The sequence below is a fragment of the Miniopterus schreibersii genome (genome assembly GCF_964146895.1).
Source record: "Miniopterus schreibersii genome assembly, chromosome: 11".
Lineage (NCBI taxonomy): Eukaryota > Metazoa > Chordata > Mammalia > Chiroptera > Miniopteridae > Miniopterus > Miniopterus schreibersii.
The window spans coordinates 13937573-13952514 of NC_138111.1; the positions used below are offsets into that span (position 1 = coordinate 13937573).

A 14942-nucleotide genomic window follows, 5' to 3' on the forward strand; every position below is an offset into this window, starting at 1 on the left:
GCTGACAGCTCATTGGAGTGGAATGAAAATAAGACAATAATTCACCGGGTGAAACTGTGCAGAAAGGGCAAAAAGGCTATGATCTCATTCAGAAGTTCAGCCCTGTCTCCGTGATGGGTCATTTGCTCTCTGGGAAATAAAGGCACCTACCTGGGGGGAGAGTGGGTGGGTTCTGGCTCCCCCTTCTAGAGAGAGGAACCTTTTCTGTTCTGACCTATCGCCATCTATTCTGTGGAATCTTACGGAGTAGACTTGGAACCCTTGGATGAAAGATGAGGGTAAATGAAATTCAGCACGATAGCACTAATACCTTTTCCACTACCAGAAGTTCTGAGGTTCGATGAAACAGGTTGCTTTAGTAGGTAGAGAACTCCTTCCTCATCATTGAAAGTGAACAAGCAGAATTGGAAAAGTTGACACAGTAAGAATGCTCTACAGAACCCAAGGCCCAAATGGTGTGTGGTAGATTGGATTGTCATTAAATCATACTCAGGGCCCTCCCTGCAGTGTCCTCCCTTTGAAAACATTACACGGTCCTGCCCTCTGAACTAAGGTGGGTTCACATGACAAGCTTTGACCAGTGAAATGGGGGTGGAAGTGATGCGCGCAACTTCCAAAATGAAGTGATAAGAGCCAACACTTCGGTTAATCAGTTTGTCTTTCCCCTTCCCCACAGGAACAGCAATGTGCCACATTGAGGCCACCAGAGGAGCAGAGCCACCACTGACTGACCACGTTGTAGCATCAGTAAGAAAGGAACATTTCCTTCTGCCAACCACTGAGATTCAGGGATTGTTTGTTAGCGCAGCCTAACCTGGCTGACACTGACAGATGCTGGAGCGGGAAAACTATGACCCAGGGGCCAAATTAACCCGCCACCTATCTGTGTAAAATCATTGCATTGGAGCACTGCCACACAGACTTAACTATTGCCTATAGCTGCTTTCACAGTACCGTGAAAGAGTTGAGTACTTGCAACAGAGATTAAGTGTGGCCCACAAATCCTAAGACCATCTGGCTCTTTTCTGAATATATTTGCCAGCCCCTGGACTAATTGCTCATTCAGATTCTTTCAACCTTGATTTTCTAGGAGTCTACTCTCTGTTGTCATTCACTCATTTATTGAGCAAAGATCAATTTGTGATCTTCATGTGTCAGGATCTCTTCCAGGCTCTGGAGAAAAGACCAGGAACTAGAATCAGAGTCCTCATTCTCATGAAACTTACCCTTCAGTGAGGCAGATACACCATAAATGAATAAATAAAAGCAGGGGGATTTATACTGACAAAAGGTGTCAGGGGCAGGGAGACTTCTAAATGACAATTTTAACTTCAAAAAAGAGAAGATGGTCTAAGCTATGAAATCCCCAAGGATAAACAGGCGAACGTACTTTTAAAATTAAATTTCATAAAATGTCAGCATGAAGATACCCTTTAAGCTTTAAGAAGAGGTTGACTCCATTTAAATAAAAGCTTCTTCATAGAATTCATGATATAAACCAAATTTGACACCTACAAGACTCTGTGCTGTCTGCTCCCTAGATGAGCAGATGTCTCCAACTCTTTCCCTGACCTATAACCTTTCCTGGCTACATCCTGCAACATCACTGCCTCTGTCCCTGTGTGCCAGGTTCTCTCCTGTTCCAAGTGTGGCCCAGCTGTTATTAACTGCCTGACCTTGGGACACTGAGGCTAAGAGGCTTAACTCTTCTGTTTCTCAGTTACCTCATTAAAGCCTCTGTCACAGGGCTGGTGTGAAAACCAAATGAACAATTTCCTATCTTGATTGTGGTGGTATCTTGATTTAACGAATGGATATGTTTGTCAAATCACAGCACCCGTTCACCTCAAAAGGGTAAATTTTTCTGGATGTAAATTATACCTCATGAATTGGAAAACAAAATCAATTATATAACGCACTTTATAGTCTTAGCACACGACTGTTGTTCAACTAATGTCACTTCCTGGCCTCATCTGTTTTCTGCTGCTTTCCCTGGAGGCCTCTGGCAATTTCTGGCACCCCCCGGTTGGCACCCAAGAGCACTATGCACATATTAAAAATTTTAATAGAATACCGATCACATCATATTATGTGTATTTATGTTCATGTTCCTCCTGGTCTGTGAGCTCCTTGAGTGGAAAAAGAGATGCCTTGTTCACCTCCCATTTCCCTGTCCCCCAGCACATAAAAGGGCAATAGTGGAGGTGTCTGAATGAAGGTGAATGTAGGCAGAACACGCTTCAGAGAGGACTGTGGGTGCTTCTCTGCTCTGCACCTAGTGTGCCCCACCCTCTCTTGAGCCCTGCCTCGTGAGCAGGACCTGAGTCATCTTTCTCAACATCACAGTGTGAAACCTGAAGCTATTTTAACTTCAACTCAGTAGTGAAAGAGACAGGTGCTCAGGTGACAGGAAAGGATCTGACCACTAATTTCAGCACATATTTTGTTTTGGATCCAGAGCTATAACTTACGATTCTTGAGGAATACCGCTGTCTCTTTTTAAAATATTTCTTTGCAAGACACCAGGCATAGTGCTAGATCACAGTAGGTGTGCAAAAATAAGACAGCTCAATTCAGCAACTATTCTGAAAGTCCTTTCTCTCATCACTTTTTTAAGTCAGGTGTTGTCATAGATGCTAGAGATATGGAAAATGAGTAGGACGTGATTTTTGACCTCATGCGGCAAAGGGATAGGATTGAACCCAAATGGTATGTACAGTCCAGCATTTGCCAAGTTGTTCGCCACAGAATCATAAATCTGCAAATGTCCCCAGAATCAAATACATTCAGGAAACTCTGCATATTTAATCTACCTCTTGAGACTCATAATACACATTAGCACAGTTAAGGCACTGAGAAGGCCTGCAGTAAGTAAGGAAGTGTGGTTTATGTCATTTAATCCAGTGCTTTATCATTTACTGAGCTTTTGTTAAGTTACCACATGGTAATAAATAACCTCACAATCGCAGTGATTTATAACCACAGAGGTCTCTTTATTGCTCATGTTTCATGATGGCGGGGCTTTGACTTTTCCCCAGAAGTCCTCTTCACTTAGGCTGAAGGAGCAGCCTTTCGCAGGTATATGCCATTCGCATGACAGAAGGAAAAGAGCAGAAGCCAAGGCAATGTCTCCTAAAGTGCCTGCTGAGACGAGGCATCAACATGTCCTCCTCTCACCTTCCACCGGCCACAGCACATCGCACGGCCGAGTCCAAAGTCAACCAGGAGAGGCGTGTGCATCTCCCACCGGGCCGCACCGCCCGTCACGCAGCAAAGCCCTGGCAAGCCTTCCAGAGGAACTGAACGGTGCAGTCATGGAATCGGCCACAAAATAAACTTATGTTTGTACCAGACCTCCTTTTCAGTTTGATTGTCATATCATTCAGCAATTCCACTCTAAAGGTATATACCTAAGAGAATTGTAGAGACTTATTCAAACAAAAACATGTACACAGATGTTCATAAGAGCACTACTCACAATAGCTAAAAGGTGGAAGCAACCTACATGTCCATCAGCCTATGACTGGGGAACTACAAACTGTGGTACAACTGTAGAATGACTTTGAAGTTAGCCATGAAAAAATGAAGTACTAAGACATACGGCAACATGGATGAACCTTGAAAACACTTCGTTAAGTTAAAGAAGCCAGACACACGAAAACGCATATTGTATTATTTCATTTCCTTGAACTATCTAGAATAAGAAAATCCAGAGACAGAAAGCCAGGGGCTGAGCAGAGGAGAAATGGGGAATGACTGCTTAACGGATGCAGAATTTCCATTTGGGGTGCCGAGAAAGGACTGGAATAAATAGTGATGATAGTTACACAAGGGTGTGAACCTATTTAATGCCAATGAAGTGTGCATTTTAAAATGGTTAAATAAACTTTGTTATGTATATTTTACCACAATAAAAAGTAAGATTCAAAACAAAATTGAATTGACAGTTCAAATACATTTAAATATTGAGTACCTACTAAGAGCAAAACACTGAACTAAGGAGAAGCAGGTAATGAACAAATGACAAAGGGTATGGTTTCTTCCCTCGGGATCTTAGCTACAACTTAGTAGCCAACATGCACCACTGTGCTAAATAAATGAGTGAATGTATGAATGGAAAACTTTCTGGATCATCCCTAGGTTTCAGCAAAATAGTCTCTCTGCATTGCTTTCCACATCAGAGAGCTGCTGAGGCAGAGCTCTGCTCTCTGTAGACATCACCAGATGGATACTAGATTAAATCACAGGACAGTGTCAGTAAAACTTTGCTCTGTGGGCTTCTGGGAGAGAGAAGTATAAAAATAAGAAGTTCTCATGCTATTAGCGTTACTACTACTAGAAGCTGTTGCTTTTCTGATGACTAATAGCCTCTGACCATTTGTATGATCCCTTTTTTTTTTTTCATTTCTAGTCTCCTCTAAGCCTCTTCTTTCATTTTCCTACCTCCTTTTACCTTTGCCCGGTTTTGTGGACATTTTGTGAAACACCACAATGAAACTATCATTAGAGTCTCATTCCTTATCATCTCTACCCGCCAAAATAAACCTCTGCGGAGTCTCCCCTCCCAGCCCCATTCTGAGGAATTAGGAGAGGAACTGAGAGCAGCACCATTTTAAGGAGGAGAGGCTGCCGAGGTTCAGATTCTGGCTCAGTCACTTAGGGAGCCAGCCCCGTTTCCTCACCTGCAAAACGGGGATGTTATTTATGCCTCTCTTGTAGCAGTGCTGTGAGGATTAAAAATGTAACAAATACAATTATATAATGCAAATAAGGGTAAATTAAGATAAATGTAAGTATACTAAAGATAAATTAGTGCAGCCCCTGTCTCATAAGGAAGCGCTGAATTAACAGTATCTACTGTGATTTCTGGCTGCTCTGGCCTCAGTCCATGCGGCTGGGCTCCTCCTGGGCTGGACCACCTCCCTGCTGTACTCGGTTTTCTCTTTCCAGAGGATGTCAAGGTGGAGCGCATTAATAAATAAATGTTTACTAGCTGCGTATTACACACACAGAAACGTGCGCATATACATCACGCGTGTACAGCTCTGCATTTCCACAAAGTAAACACACCGTGTGCCGCCACCCAGATCAAGAAACAGAACATTACCAATACTTCCAGAAACATCCGTGGTCTCCCATCAGTCACTGCCCCACTCATCCTCCCCAAAGGGTAACGCTCTCCGGACTCTGAAACGACGCCTCCGTTTTTACTGGTTTGACCTGCGTGGGAACGGAGCCCTACTGCGCGCGATCTCCACGAGGTTCCTCCACGTCGTTGCATGAAAGGGTATTTATTCTGTTCTCATTTCCCTGTTGTAGCCCATCATGTGAATGTCTGACAACTTATTTACCCGTTTTCTTGCTGATGGGCATTTGGGGCTACTCCCATTGGGAATTTTGAAGACAGCCGCTATGAGCATCCATGCCTTTTGGGGACAGTAGGTAACATTTCTCCGATGGGCACTTCCCGGGAGTTGTAATTGCTGGGTCAGATGGCGAGGGCACACTGCGTTTTCAGTAACTACTGCAAAAGAGTTTTCCAAAGTAGCTGCGCTCACTTTTCCCTGTCCCTCCCCCAGGCAACGCGTGTAGGCCCCGGGGCGCCTCACAGTCCCCCCTTGATCTTGTCAGTGTTCCTCACTTGGGCCAGCTGATCGCCGCCTTACGATACTGAACTGTGGTTTCAATTTACATGATCTGAGGACTGGGAAAGTTTACCTTCCCCAATGTTTATTTGCCACTTTGATATTCTCGTTTGCGAGGTGCCTGTTCATATCTTTCCCCCCTTTCCTGTCTTACTGGGTTGTCTGTCTCTTTCTTATTGGCTCTGGGAGTTATTTGCGTGTTTTGCGCAGAGTCCTCTGTCAGATACACACATGGCAGACACTCCCTTCCACGCGGCAGCTTGCGTTTTCCTTCTATGAATAGCTGCTTCTGATGGACAGAATTTCTTAATTTCAACGGAGTCCAATTTATCAGCCTTTCTCTCGTGCTTAGTGCTTTCCATGCCCTGCCGATAAATACCAGACTACTGAAAAGTCATGAGATAGTCTTCTGTCTCATATTTTAGCAGCTTTTCCCTTGTCCCTTCGGCACCAGAAGATTATTTTCCCTCAGATACCACTGTTCCCTATGATTCCTCCATCTAGACAGACAGAGTGAATTACTCCCTTTTCGGGGTCTCCATAATAGTATGCATTACTTTCATTACCTCTATTATACACCACCTTGAATCATACGTATTTCCTGTCCATCTTCCCTATCTCATCCCCACACTCTATTCACTCAATTATCTGAATTCTTCACGGTCTTTTTACTGAATCCTGGTCATGATGCCTTCAAAGTAACTCTAAAATTGGCCTCTTTTCCTCCATCCCAACGTCTACCTCCATGTCTAAATCTGTGACTTCTCATCGTAAGTGCTGTAGTAGACTCCAACTGGTCACCAACCTGTAACCTGCCCTTCTCCAATTAACCGACCACACAAGAGCCAGAGTGGTCTTCCATCGCATCAATCTCTTCACACTACTTTCCTTGGTAAAAACCCTCCCGTGGTGCCCAGTACTCTCAAATTAACGTTCAACTCAGTCATGCACTGTGGAGGCCTTCAGGACGGAGAGGATCCCTTTGTCTCTCTCACCATTGATGTCTCAGCTTTAATCTCTTAAGACGTTTTCAGTTCCTCGAATGCCCCTTCATAAACTCTTCTGCCTGCTTCCATATCCATGGCCCTGCCCTCGTATTCACACTTCAGGTCTCATCCTATGCACCCTTTTTTCCCGCAAGAAAGCTTCCCTGACTCCCTAGTAAGTTCACTCCCCATACAAACTAGAACCATAAAACCCTCATATATTTTTCTCCATTAAAATGCATTATGCCTATTATTGTTTAAGTCCATCTTCTCTGATAGAGCATATACTTCCTTGGGGTAGAAAATGTGTCTTGTTTTCTCCTGTATCCCTGTGCCAAGTTCAATGCCAATATGGTTTCTTGAAAAATATATACAGGGAGGAGTAAAAGCAGGTTTACAGTTGTTCATATGGAAAATAATACAATAATTAATAAGTAATGATACAAGAATAAACTCTGTGTTTCCCGTGCTGACCACTGTAAAACCTACTCCCCCCCATATATAGTGAAGTGAAATGAACTGATTTGAGCTCCTACACTCACTGTCTACCATTAAATTCGGCACATGGCCAGTTTCAAGAAAAGTCTTCATAAAACCCTAGAATCAGCATTGCGAAGGTCTTAAAGAACACTTACTTCAATCACCCAACCCAATGGAATGATGATTCAATAATCTCTATAACATGCCTACCAATGTCATTTACGTATACCTCAGAGTCACTACATACTCAGCAGGCCACTCTAGGTCTGGTGTGACTGTGCATTAGAAGGCCTATTTTACACTGAGTTTAAACTGAGATCTATATAATCTCAGGTCAGAGCTGGGGTCCTTGCAGTCTCCTGTAAGTAGATCACGTTTAGCCTGTTTTATCCATGTTAATAAATCTGGCTATCTTTTCTGCAAGACAAGTCACCCTTCTTCAGCTATCTGTCATAAGACATCCTCCTTCGGGTGCACTGTGGTTTTTTAATGTCCCTCCTGAGGTGTGATGTGCAGACTTGAATCCAGTCCTCCAGGTGTGCTCTAACCAATTCAGAATAGGACAAAGCTATCATCTTCTTTTCTGGATACTATACTTTTAATAATGTAAGCGATGGCAGACCTGGGTTTTGGGGGACTGAGACTTATACTTCAGTTGCTGACTGAGAAATGTAATTCAAAATAAGGTATGAACATGGATATTTAGAATGAGAAAATATGAGGATTTAGAGGTGAGGGAATCCTGGACCTCAAGTTTCATTAGCTTCATGTTAAGTCAGCCTCAGAATGTCCCTATGATATTATTAAATTTCTAGTAACATCCCATGAATTCTCCCTAAATTTATTCCAATGATAACTCATAGGTCTCTCCGCCTCTAACGCGCACAGCAGGGTGATCAATGCAGACTGAAGCCAAACCTCCTGGGTTCAAAGCCTGCTGGGACTTGAAGGTCGCTGTAGGTATCACAGGAACATCACTGGCACACCCAAGGCGGTTCTGACTTTCTTATTAGGCATCACCAGATCCATCTGTCTACTCTTTTCTCTAACAAAGGCTTATTCTTCACGTCTTTGAGGGTGTGTTTTGTTTTAACACTAAACCACTTTCTTGGCCTCGCTTTCCCTGAGAATCTTCATTCACTGCTCCCCAGTGACACTTCCAAGCCCTCCCCAAACCTCTTTCCAACCATCTTCTCTAACAGGTGCGTGACTCAAAATGTTGCCAAGGAACCGGAATATAAAAGTCATACTGAGCTCTGCTTAGCTCCACTTGACAATCTCAGCCCGACTTTCCTCCCACTGACATTCAGACTCACCTTTATCACATACCTTTCTAGGAGGTCGCATTTTTAGTCTGCTCCAACTTAAAGCATGTCATTTCATTTTCTGACTATAAAGTTAATACATGATCACCGTAGAACAGTTAGAAAAGGAACTGGAAGCCCAAAATAGATCGTCTATAACCTAACCATCCAGAGGTAAGCTCTTCTAACGTCACGGCATATTTCCTTGCAATGCTGTTTTACCTTCTTCCTTGACGTTGTGATGCCCTACGTTTAATCAGAACCCGCCCATTTTTAAATAAACATGATATCAGATCACTGTCACATACACCGGGAAATTCTTTATAAACAACGTTTTAGTAACTGCCTGATATTATGTTGTATGGATGCTACATTATATTCGCTTAGTTTCCTCATGTGGAAAATTGAGATCTTTACGTTGTTTTTCTGTTATTATAAATTATGCTTTTTAAAGCAGCACCATCTGTACTTAAAGCCTTGTCAGTTTCCCCTACAATCTCTTCCCCACTTTTTGATGAATTAATAAGGATAATATTAATATTGTAAATGGTATATTATTCTAAGGTCATGAGTATATATGGAGCACCTAACATAGACCTGATGTATAATAGACATTAAATGAATACAAATATTTATATATAGCAACCAATTAGCCCTTGTGATTGTTACATTCTCACTACAGTGCCTAAGTGCATCTGTCTCTCTACACCCTAGGAAGCCTCGAGTATTTGCATTTGTCAGCTCTGCTACAAGCACATACACATACATAAACACATGTGTGTATGTGTGTATGAATATTCTGAAGGCCACAAATGGTTAAAAATAAGGAAAAAGATTACACAGAACCAGAAATTCCATAAATTGCCCTATATCTCCTGGGATTCAAATAACACCTGCCAAAATACACTGAAAACACCATCATGTAGGAAATTCAGATGATATCATATGAAACTTTAATATATGTTAGATCTGGAGCATCTATAAATAACACTGCTCAGACATTTTCATCAAAATAATCAGATAAAGCTCGCATTTCCATACCTGGTATCTGAAAACTAATTAATAACCACAAATTTAATGTCCTGTTGGTGTTAAAATTTTGAAAAGGACTTTATATCATAACTGCCTTAGTTTTCACTGGTTTCTCTGTCTTTCATCCTGCCTCCCCCAGGCTGCCTCCCCTTCCACCCTCTGGTCCCACCACTGCCACGGGCACCTACCTTGAAGGTGAAGTTTGCTCTCGGTGCTTTGCAGAAGGACAGAACTCACAGAGTCCAGATTGTCATAGCTGTTACAGCCCAGAGGCCCAGTGCGCGTCTCTGTGACCTGGAGTGGACATCAAGGGTGACAGATGTGAGAGGGACGCCCTTGTATGGGACAAACCCTGCGAAGTCAGCCCCCAGCAGAGCAAAGCTGGCAGAGAAAGTCCTGCCTGAGCCAACGGCTGCTTCCTGAGCCCCTTGCCTGTGCCAAGGACCAAGCCTGGCTGTCACCAAGCAGATGACAAGATGGCAGGCCAATCAAGTAGACAGGCCAGAGCCAGAATGCCCAGGCTCTCTCGGCGGTACTCCACAGTCGCTTTGAGAATTACATGAACTAATAAGTGAAAGCAGTCCAGGATAGCACATTTCAAAAGCATGGCTTTTAGAATCAGGAGAATCGGTGTTAAATCCTGGCTGCTCCCCTTGTTTGCTCTGTGACCTAAGAAAGTCACTTAGCTTTTCTAACCTGAAGCTGGTAAATCCTTTCTGGGAAGGCTGCGAGATTAGGCGTGATGGGCGTAAGTGCCTAGCACATGCTGATCGGGGCACGTGAAGGAGGCGACCAATTGATGTCTCTCTCACATCAATGTCTCTCTCTCTCCCCCCCTCCTCCTCTCTGCCCCCCTCCCTCCCTCCCTTCTACTCTCTCTAAAAAATCAATGGAAAAAATATCCTTGGGTGAAAATTAACAAAAAAAAGTATTCTTTTTTCAAACTGAATAATAACATAGTTATTAGAACACAGTTGTTATTGAGGGAGAGTCAAAACGACCAATTGACTTTGCTAGAGACACCCAGGGAAAAGAAACCATGGGCAAAGAGTCCCCACCGGGTCAGCCAGGCATCTTCCACCAAGCTGGCAGGGAGACGGCCCCTCCTAGCAAGCGGGGTGTTGAGGGAGTGTCAGGAAATGTCAAGATAAAGAAAAGTCCTAGACTGAGTGGAGAAGACAGTGCTCCAGTAAGAAGGGCTTGTGGAGTGGCCTCTGCTCGATTTCGCTGAGAAATGTCTCAGAAGGAGGCCGGCTACGCTTAGGATGCACAAAAGAAGATTATCTTGTGACAGGGCTCCGATAGCTCAATCCCGCCCCGTCCAGTGGGCAGAGAAGCATTTGGTGATAATAAAAACCAGGCCTCTGCTTCACTTCCACGCTGACTGCTTCATAAAGATCCGTCTCTCTGTGCCGAGTTCCCTAACAACATAATCCCCCCAATACAGGCGATTCTTCCCAGATAAATGGCTCTTTGTTTGTTAAACTGATTTATTTATCTCCTTCCTACCTCCCCCCTCCTCAGTAACTCGCTCCCTCCAGCATTTTTCTCCTGCTCTAGTCAATTCTGACTCTTTTGCCAGAGTCTCCCCTACACTGCTCCCCACCCCACGCCCATACATGTTTTCCCTACGGATATCTTTGAAAGTCTTTAAATAAGACTAGGTCTGCATTTTATTCAGGAAAAAAATAAAAAATTACACTGAAGATTGAGAAGTAAAAGGCAGGTATAATCGGGTTTAAAAAAAATTGAGATGCAAAATGCAAAATATCTGCATTGAAATTCTCAAAAAAACTAATCAACTATATAAAAAATGCCCTCCCTTATTTTCTTTATAAAATGGTAATCTCAGAATTTATTGCCTTTAAAATGGGATCTCTTTTTTTTAAGTTCCTGTGATATAAGGCACTGAATTAAAAATCTACAGCTGCTCTATTTAGTGTGGCTATTAAAATTAAAATTAATTAAAATGAAATAAACTTACAAATTTAGTTCCTTAGCAGCCACATTTCAAGGGCTCCATGACTCCAAGTGACTGGTGGCTATGGTCTTGTCCAGCACAGACACAGAACATTTCCATCACTTTGGAAAGGTCTGTTGGCTAGTGCTGGTGCAGATGAGCATCATGGAGATAAGCAAGACAGACTGGCTATTTTTATAAATAAAGTTTTATTGGATCATAGGCACACCCATTTGTTAACATATTATCTATGGCTGAATTTTGTTTGATAGCAGCAGAATTGAGTTGTGGCAACAGAGACCATATGACCTGCAAACCTCTCAATATTTCTTATCTGGCCCCTTACAGAAAGTAGTCACGGACCCCTGGTCTAGAGACTAGTTCTAGACCCCTTTAAGGTACTCTCTATCTGCGAAACCCTGAGCAAACGTCTTTAACCCTGGATCACAGCTTTGCCATCTGTAATATACAGGTGAGAAATAAAAAACATAGGGGTTTAAAACAATTACTGTAGCTCTGGCCAGTGTGGCTCAGTGGTCAGAGCGTAGGCCTGTGCATCCAAGGGTGTCGGGTTTGTACCTGGGTTGCAGGTTCCACCCCTGGCCCCTGAAGGGGCGCTTGCGGGAAGCAAACAATCAATGTGTCTCTCTCGCATCGATGTTTCTCTCTCTATCTGCCCCCAACCCTCCCTCCCTTCCACTCTCTCTAAAAATCAATGGAAAAAATATCCTAGGGTGGGGATTAACAAAAAAAAGTTTACAAATTACTGTAATTCAGTACTCTGACTTCTGTGACCTTCAAAAAATCATTTACCCATTGTTGCCTCAGTTTCTTCTCTTGGGAAGAAAGCCTGAAACTCAATCACCCTGGAGAACTTTAAGAGTGAATGAGAGGATTGTTGCTAATTACGCTGTGGCCATTGCCGGGGCTGCCCCAGTGAATCAGTATGATGGCCACCCTAACGACAACGCTCATGCTCTTGACAACACCAGTCAGGATGGTTGGCAAGGGGCTGCTGTTAGGTCCATGGGGATGAAGCCAGGGACCGTATGTGCCCATCAACACTCAGAGTACCCAGGTTGCAGTGCTGTTGTCTTCAGAACCTGCCACCCCAATCCACCCTCCAGCTGTACCTTGATTGCTCCAGTGGATATCTGGATCTCATGGAGCCTCCTCATGGTGCCGTCACGGTCGACAAAGTAGGACGATGCAAGCTGGTGCAGAGCTTCCACACTCTGCGTGGCGTTCCCTGACTTCCTGTCCAGGCGACTTTTGTCCATGTACATGGTCAAGGCCTCTTCCCCTGCATGGAGTGGAAAGAAGCTCAGACAGCCTGTCCACCTTTGAGGTGGGAGGGGCAGCTCCAGAGCGTGGAGGCTGAAAACACCCTCACACCTCCCACTGATTTTGCCCAAACTTCCTCCTGCCTGTGAAAATCAAGAGCACAATGAAAGAGAGATAAATAGTCATAAGAGCCAAGCTCCATTAAGACAAGGGTCATGGGAAAACTCTTAGTCATCAAGTCCAACCCCTACTAATCCATTCTGTACTTCTCGCCAGCATCATCTCATGACTGCCCTCCTCTTTCTGAGGTTCAGTCTCTCCTGTGAATTGTTGAATTTGCCATAGGTGGTCCCTTCCCATTCCTTCCTCCCTTTCCTCTGTTTCTCCCTCATCTCCCAGCGCCTCCTTTTCCTCTTCTCATCTCTCCCCTCTCCTCTCCCTCTGTTCCTTTCTCTCTCCTTCTGCTACCCCTCTCTAGACAGATGATGGATGGATGGATGGATGGATGGATGATAGATGGATGGATGGACGGATGGATAGATGGATGGCTAAAGAGATAGATGATGGATGGATGATAGATGGATGGATGGATGGATGGATGGATGGCTAAAGAGATAGATGATGGATGGATGATAGATGGATGGATGGATGGATGGATGGATGGATGGATGGATAGATAGATGATATAGATAGATAGATGATAGATAGATAGATAGATAGATGATAGATAGATAGATAGATAGATAGATAGATAGATAGATAGATAGATAGATGATGGATGGATAGATAGATAGATGCATACATAGAGTCATCGACTGGCTGCCTCCTGCACGTCTCCTACTGGGGATCGAACTACGATCTCCTGGATCCTAGGTCGATGATGCTCAACTGCTGAGCCACACTGGCCAGGCTCTCCAGACGATTTTTGATCACTACAACACACTGGTCTCTGATACAGGGACTTTACATGTATTAATTAATTTATTCTTCTTAATAACTCCACCGAGTAGGTGCTACTTTTCTCTTAAGATTGTCTCTCTCTCCCTCTCCTTTCCTCTCTCTAATATCAATACAGACATTTTTATTGATTTAAAAATGTTTTTAAAAAACCATCTGGAGTAGTAGTAAAAGCAGTGCCTAGACTTGAAGCAGCTGCATGAACACGTGAACCTCTCTACCCTTCAGTTTCTCCAGGTGTAAAATCAGGGATACAAACTGCACGTACCTCATACAGATTAAATTAGTTAATTACATGAAGTACCTGACTCTTGCCAGGCCCACAGTGAGCACAAGGAAAGGGTTAACCACCATTATTTGATCTCTGTCAACTATTCAATTGTATGATAGGATAGGATAATCAGAGAATAAACACTATCAATACTTTCTGAGGACAAAAGCCCAATATCTAAGATAACTGAAATTTCTTCAGAATGCTGGCAGGTTTTTCAGTTGAAGAGAAAAAACAATTTACTTTCAGAAGGACAGTGGTTATCTCGGGCAGTGGGCACAGTCCTGACCCACAGGTTAACTCCTCTGCCTCAGATCCCTCCGTGACTGCCTCTAGAACACAGTTCCATTGCCAGCGTTCTCCACGGGCAGCCTTCTGTCTGCTTTTGCAATGCTGTCTCTCCACATGTCCTACCCAGGCCATTCCCGCTGCCTCCATGATTTATTCTTACCAATTTTCCTCCCAAGCTTTCCTCTCCTCAGCCTCTTTTTTTCTGCATGGAATGCGGTTGTGTCTGGATTGTTGACATCCCGTCCAGCTTCCTGGGCCCAGTTCACACGTTACCTCCTCTTACTACCCTCCTCTTCAGAACCTGCTCAGGCATCACCTTCCTTCAAGCTTTCCCTGACCTACACTCACCCTAAGAGAGATGCATTCATCTCCCCTCTCTCCTTCTCTAGCTTGTCCATTCAGTATAGCTTGGCATGCACTGGCCATTTTCTGTGTGCTGAGCACTTTGGCAGGCACTGGGGAGACAAATGAATAAGACCTTGTCCCAATTCTTAAGTCACTGAGTGACCACACGCTTGCTGTCCAAAACAGGAGCCACCGGCCAAGTGTAACTAGTGAGCACTGAAAAGTGGCCAGCCCAATTTCAGATGCACTGTAGCTGTAAGCTACATGGCAGACCAAAATGTAAAAAAAGTTAAATATCTATTTAATAGTTTATTCTATTGATTACATGTAGAAAGGATACTATTTTGGATGACATGTTATATAAAGTGAAGTTTATTTTTAAATTGA

The 14942-nt window shown here is 43.6% G+C and overlaps 1 protein-coding gene across 1 annotated transcript in view; it reads right to left on the bottom strand.

Annotated features, from left to right (window-relative positions):
• BRINP1 (BMP/retinoic acid inducible neural specific 1) overlaps positions 1–14942 on the bottom strand; it is a 145629-nt gene that overhangs the window by 35192 nt on the left and 95495 nt on the right. Inside the window, exons 4-5 of the mRNA XM_081151561.1 lie at positions 12541–12710; positions 9636–9741 (exon numbers count right to left, since the gene is read on the bottom strand). Coding sequence (XP_081007687.1) covers positions 9636–9741; positions 12541–12710 — 276 coding nt within the window. The remainder of the gene's footprint in view (positions 1–9635; positions 9742–12540; positions 12711–14942) is intronic.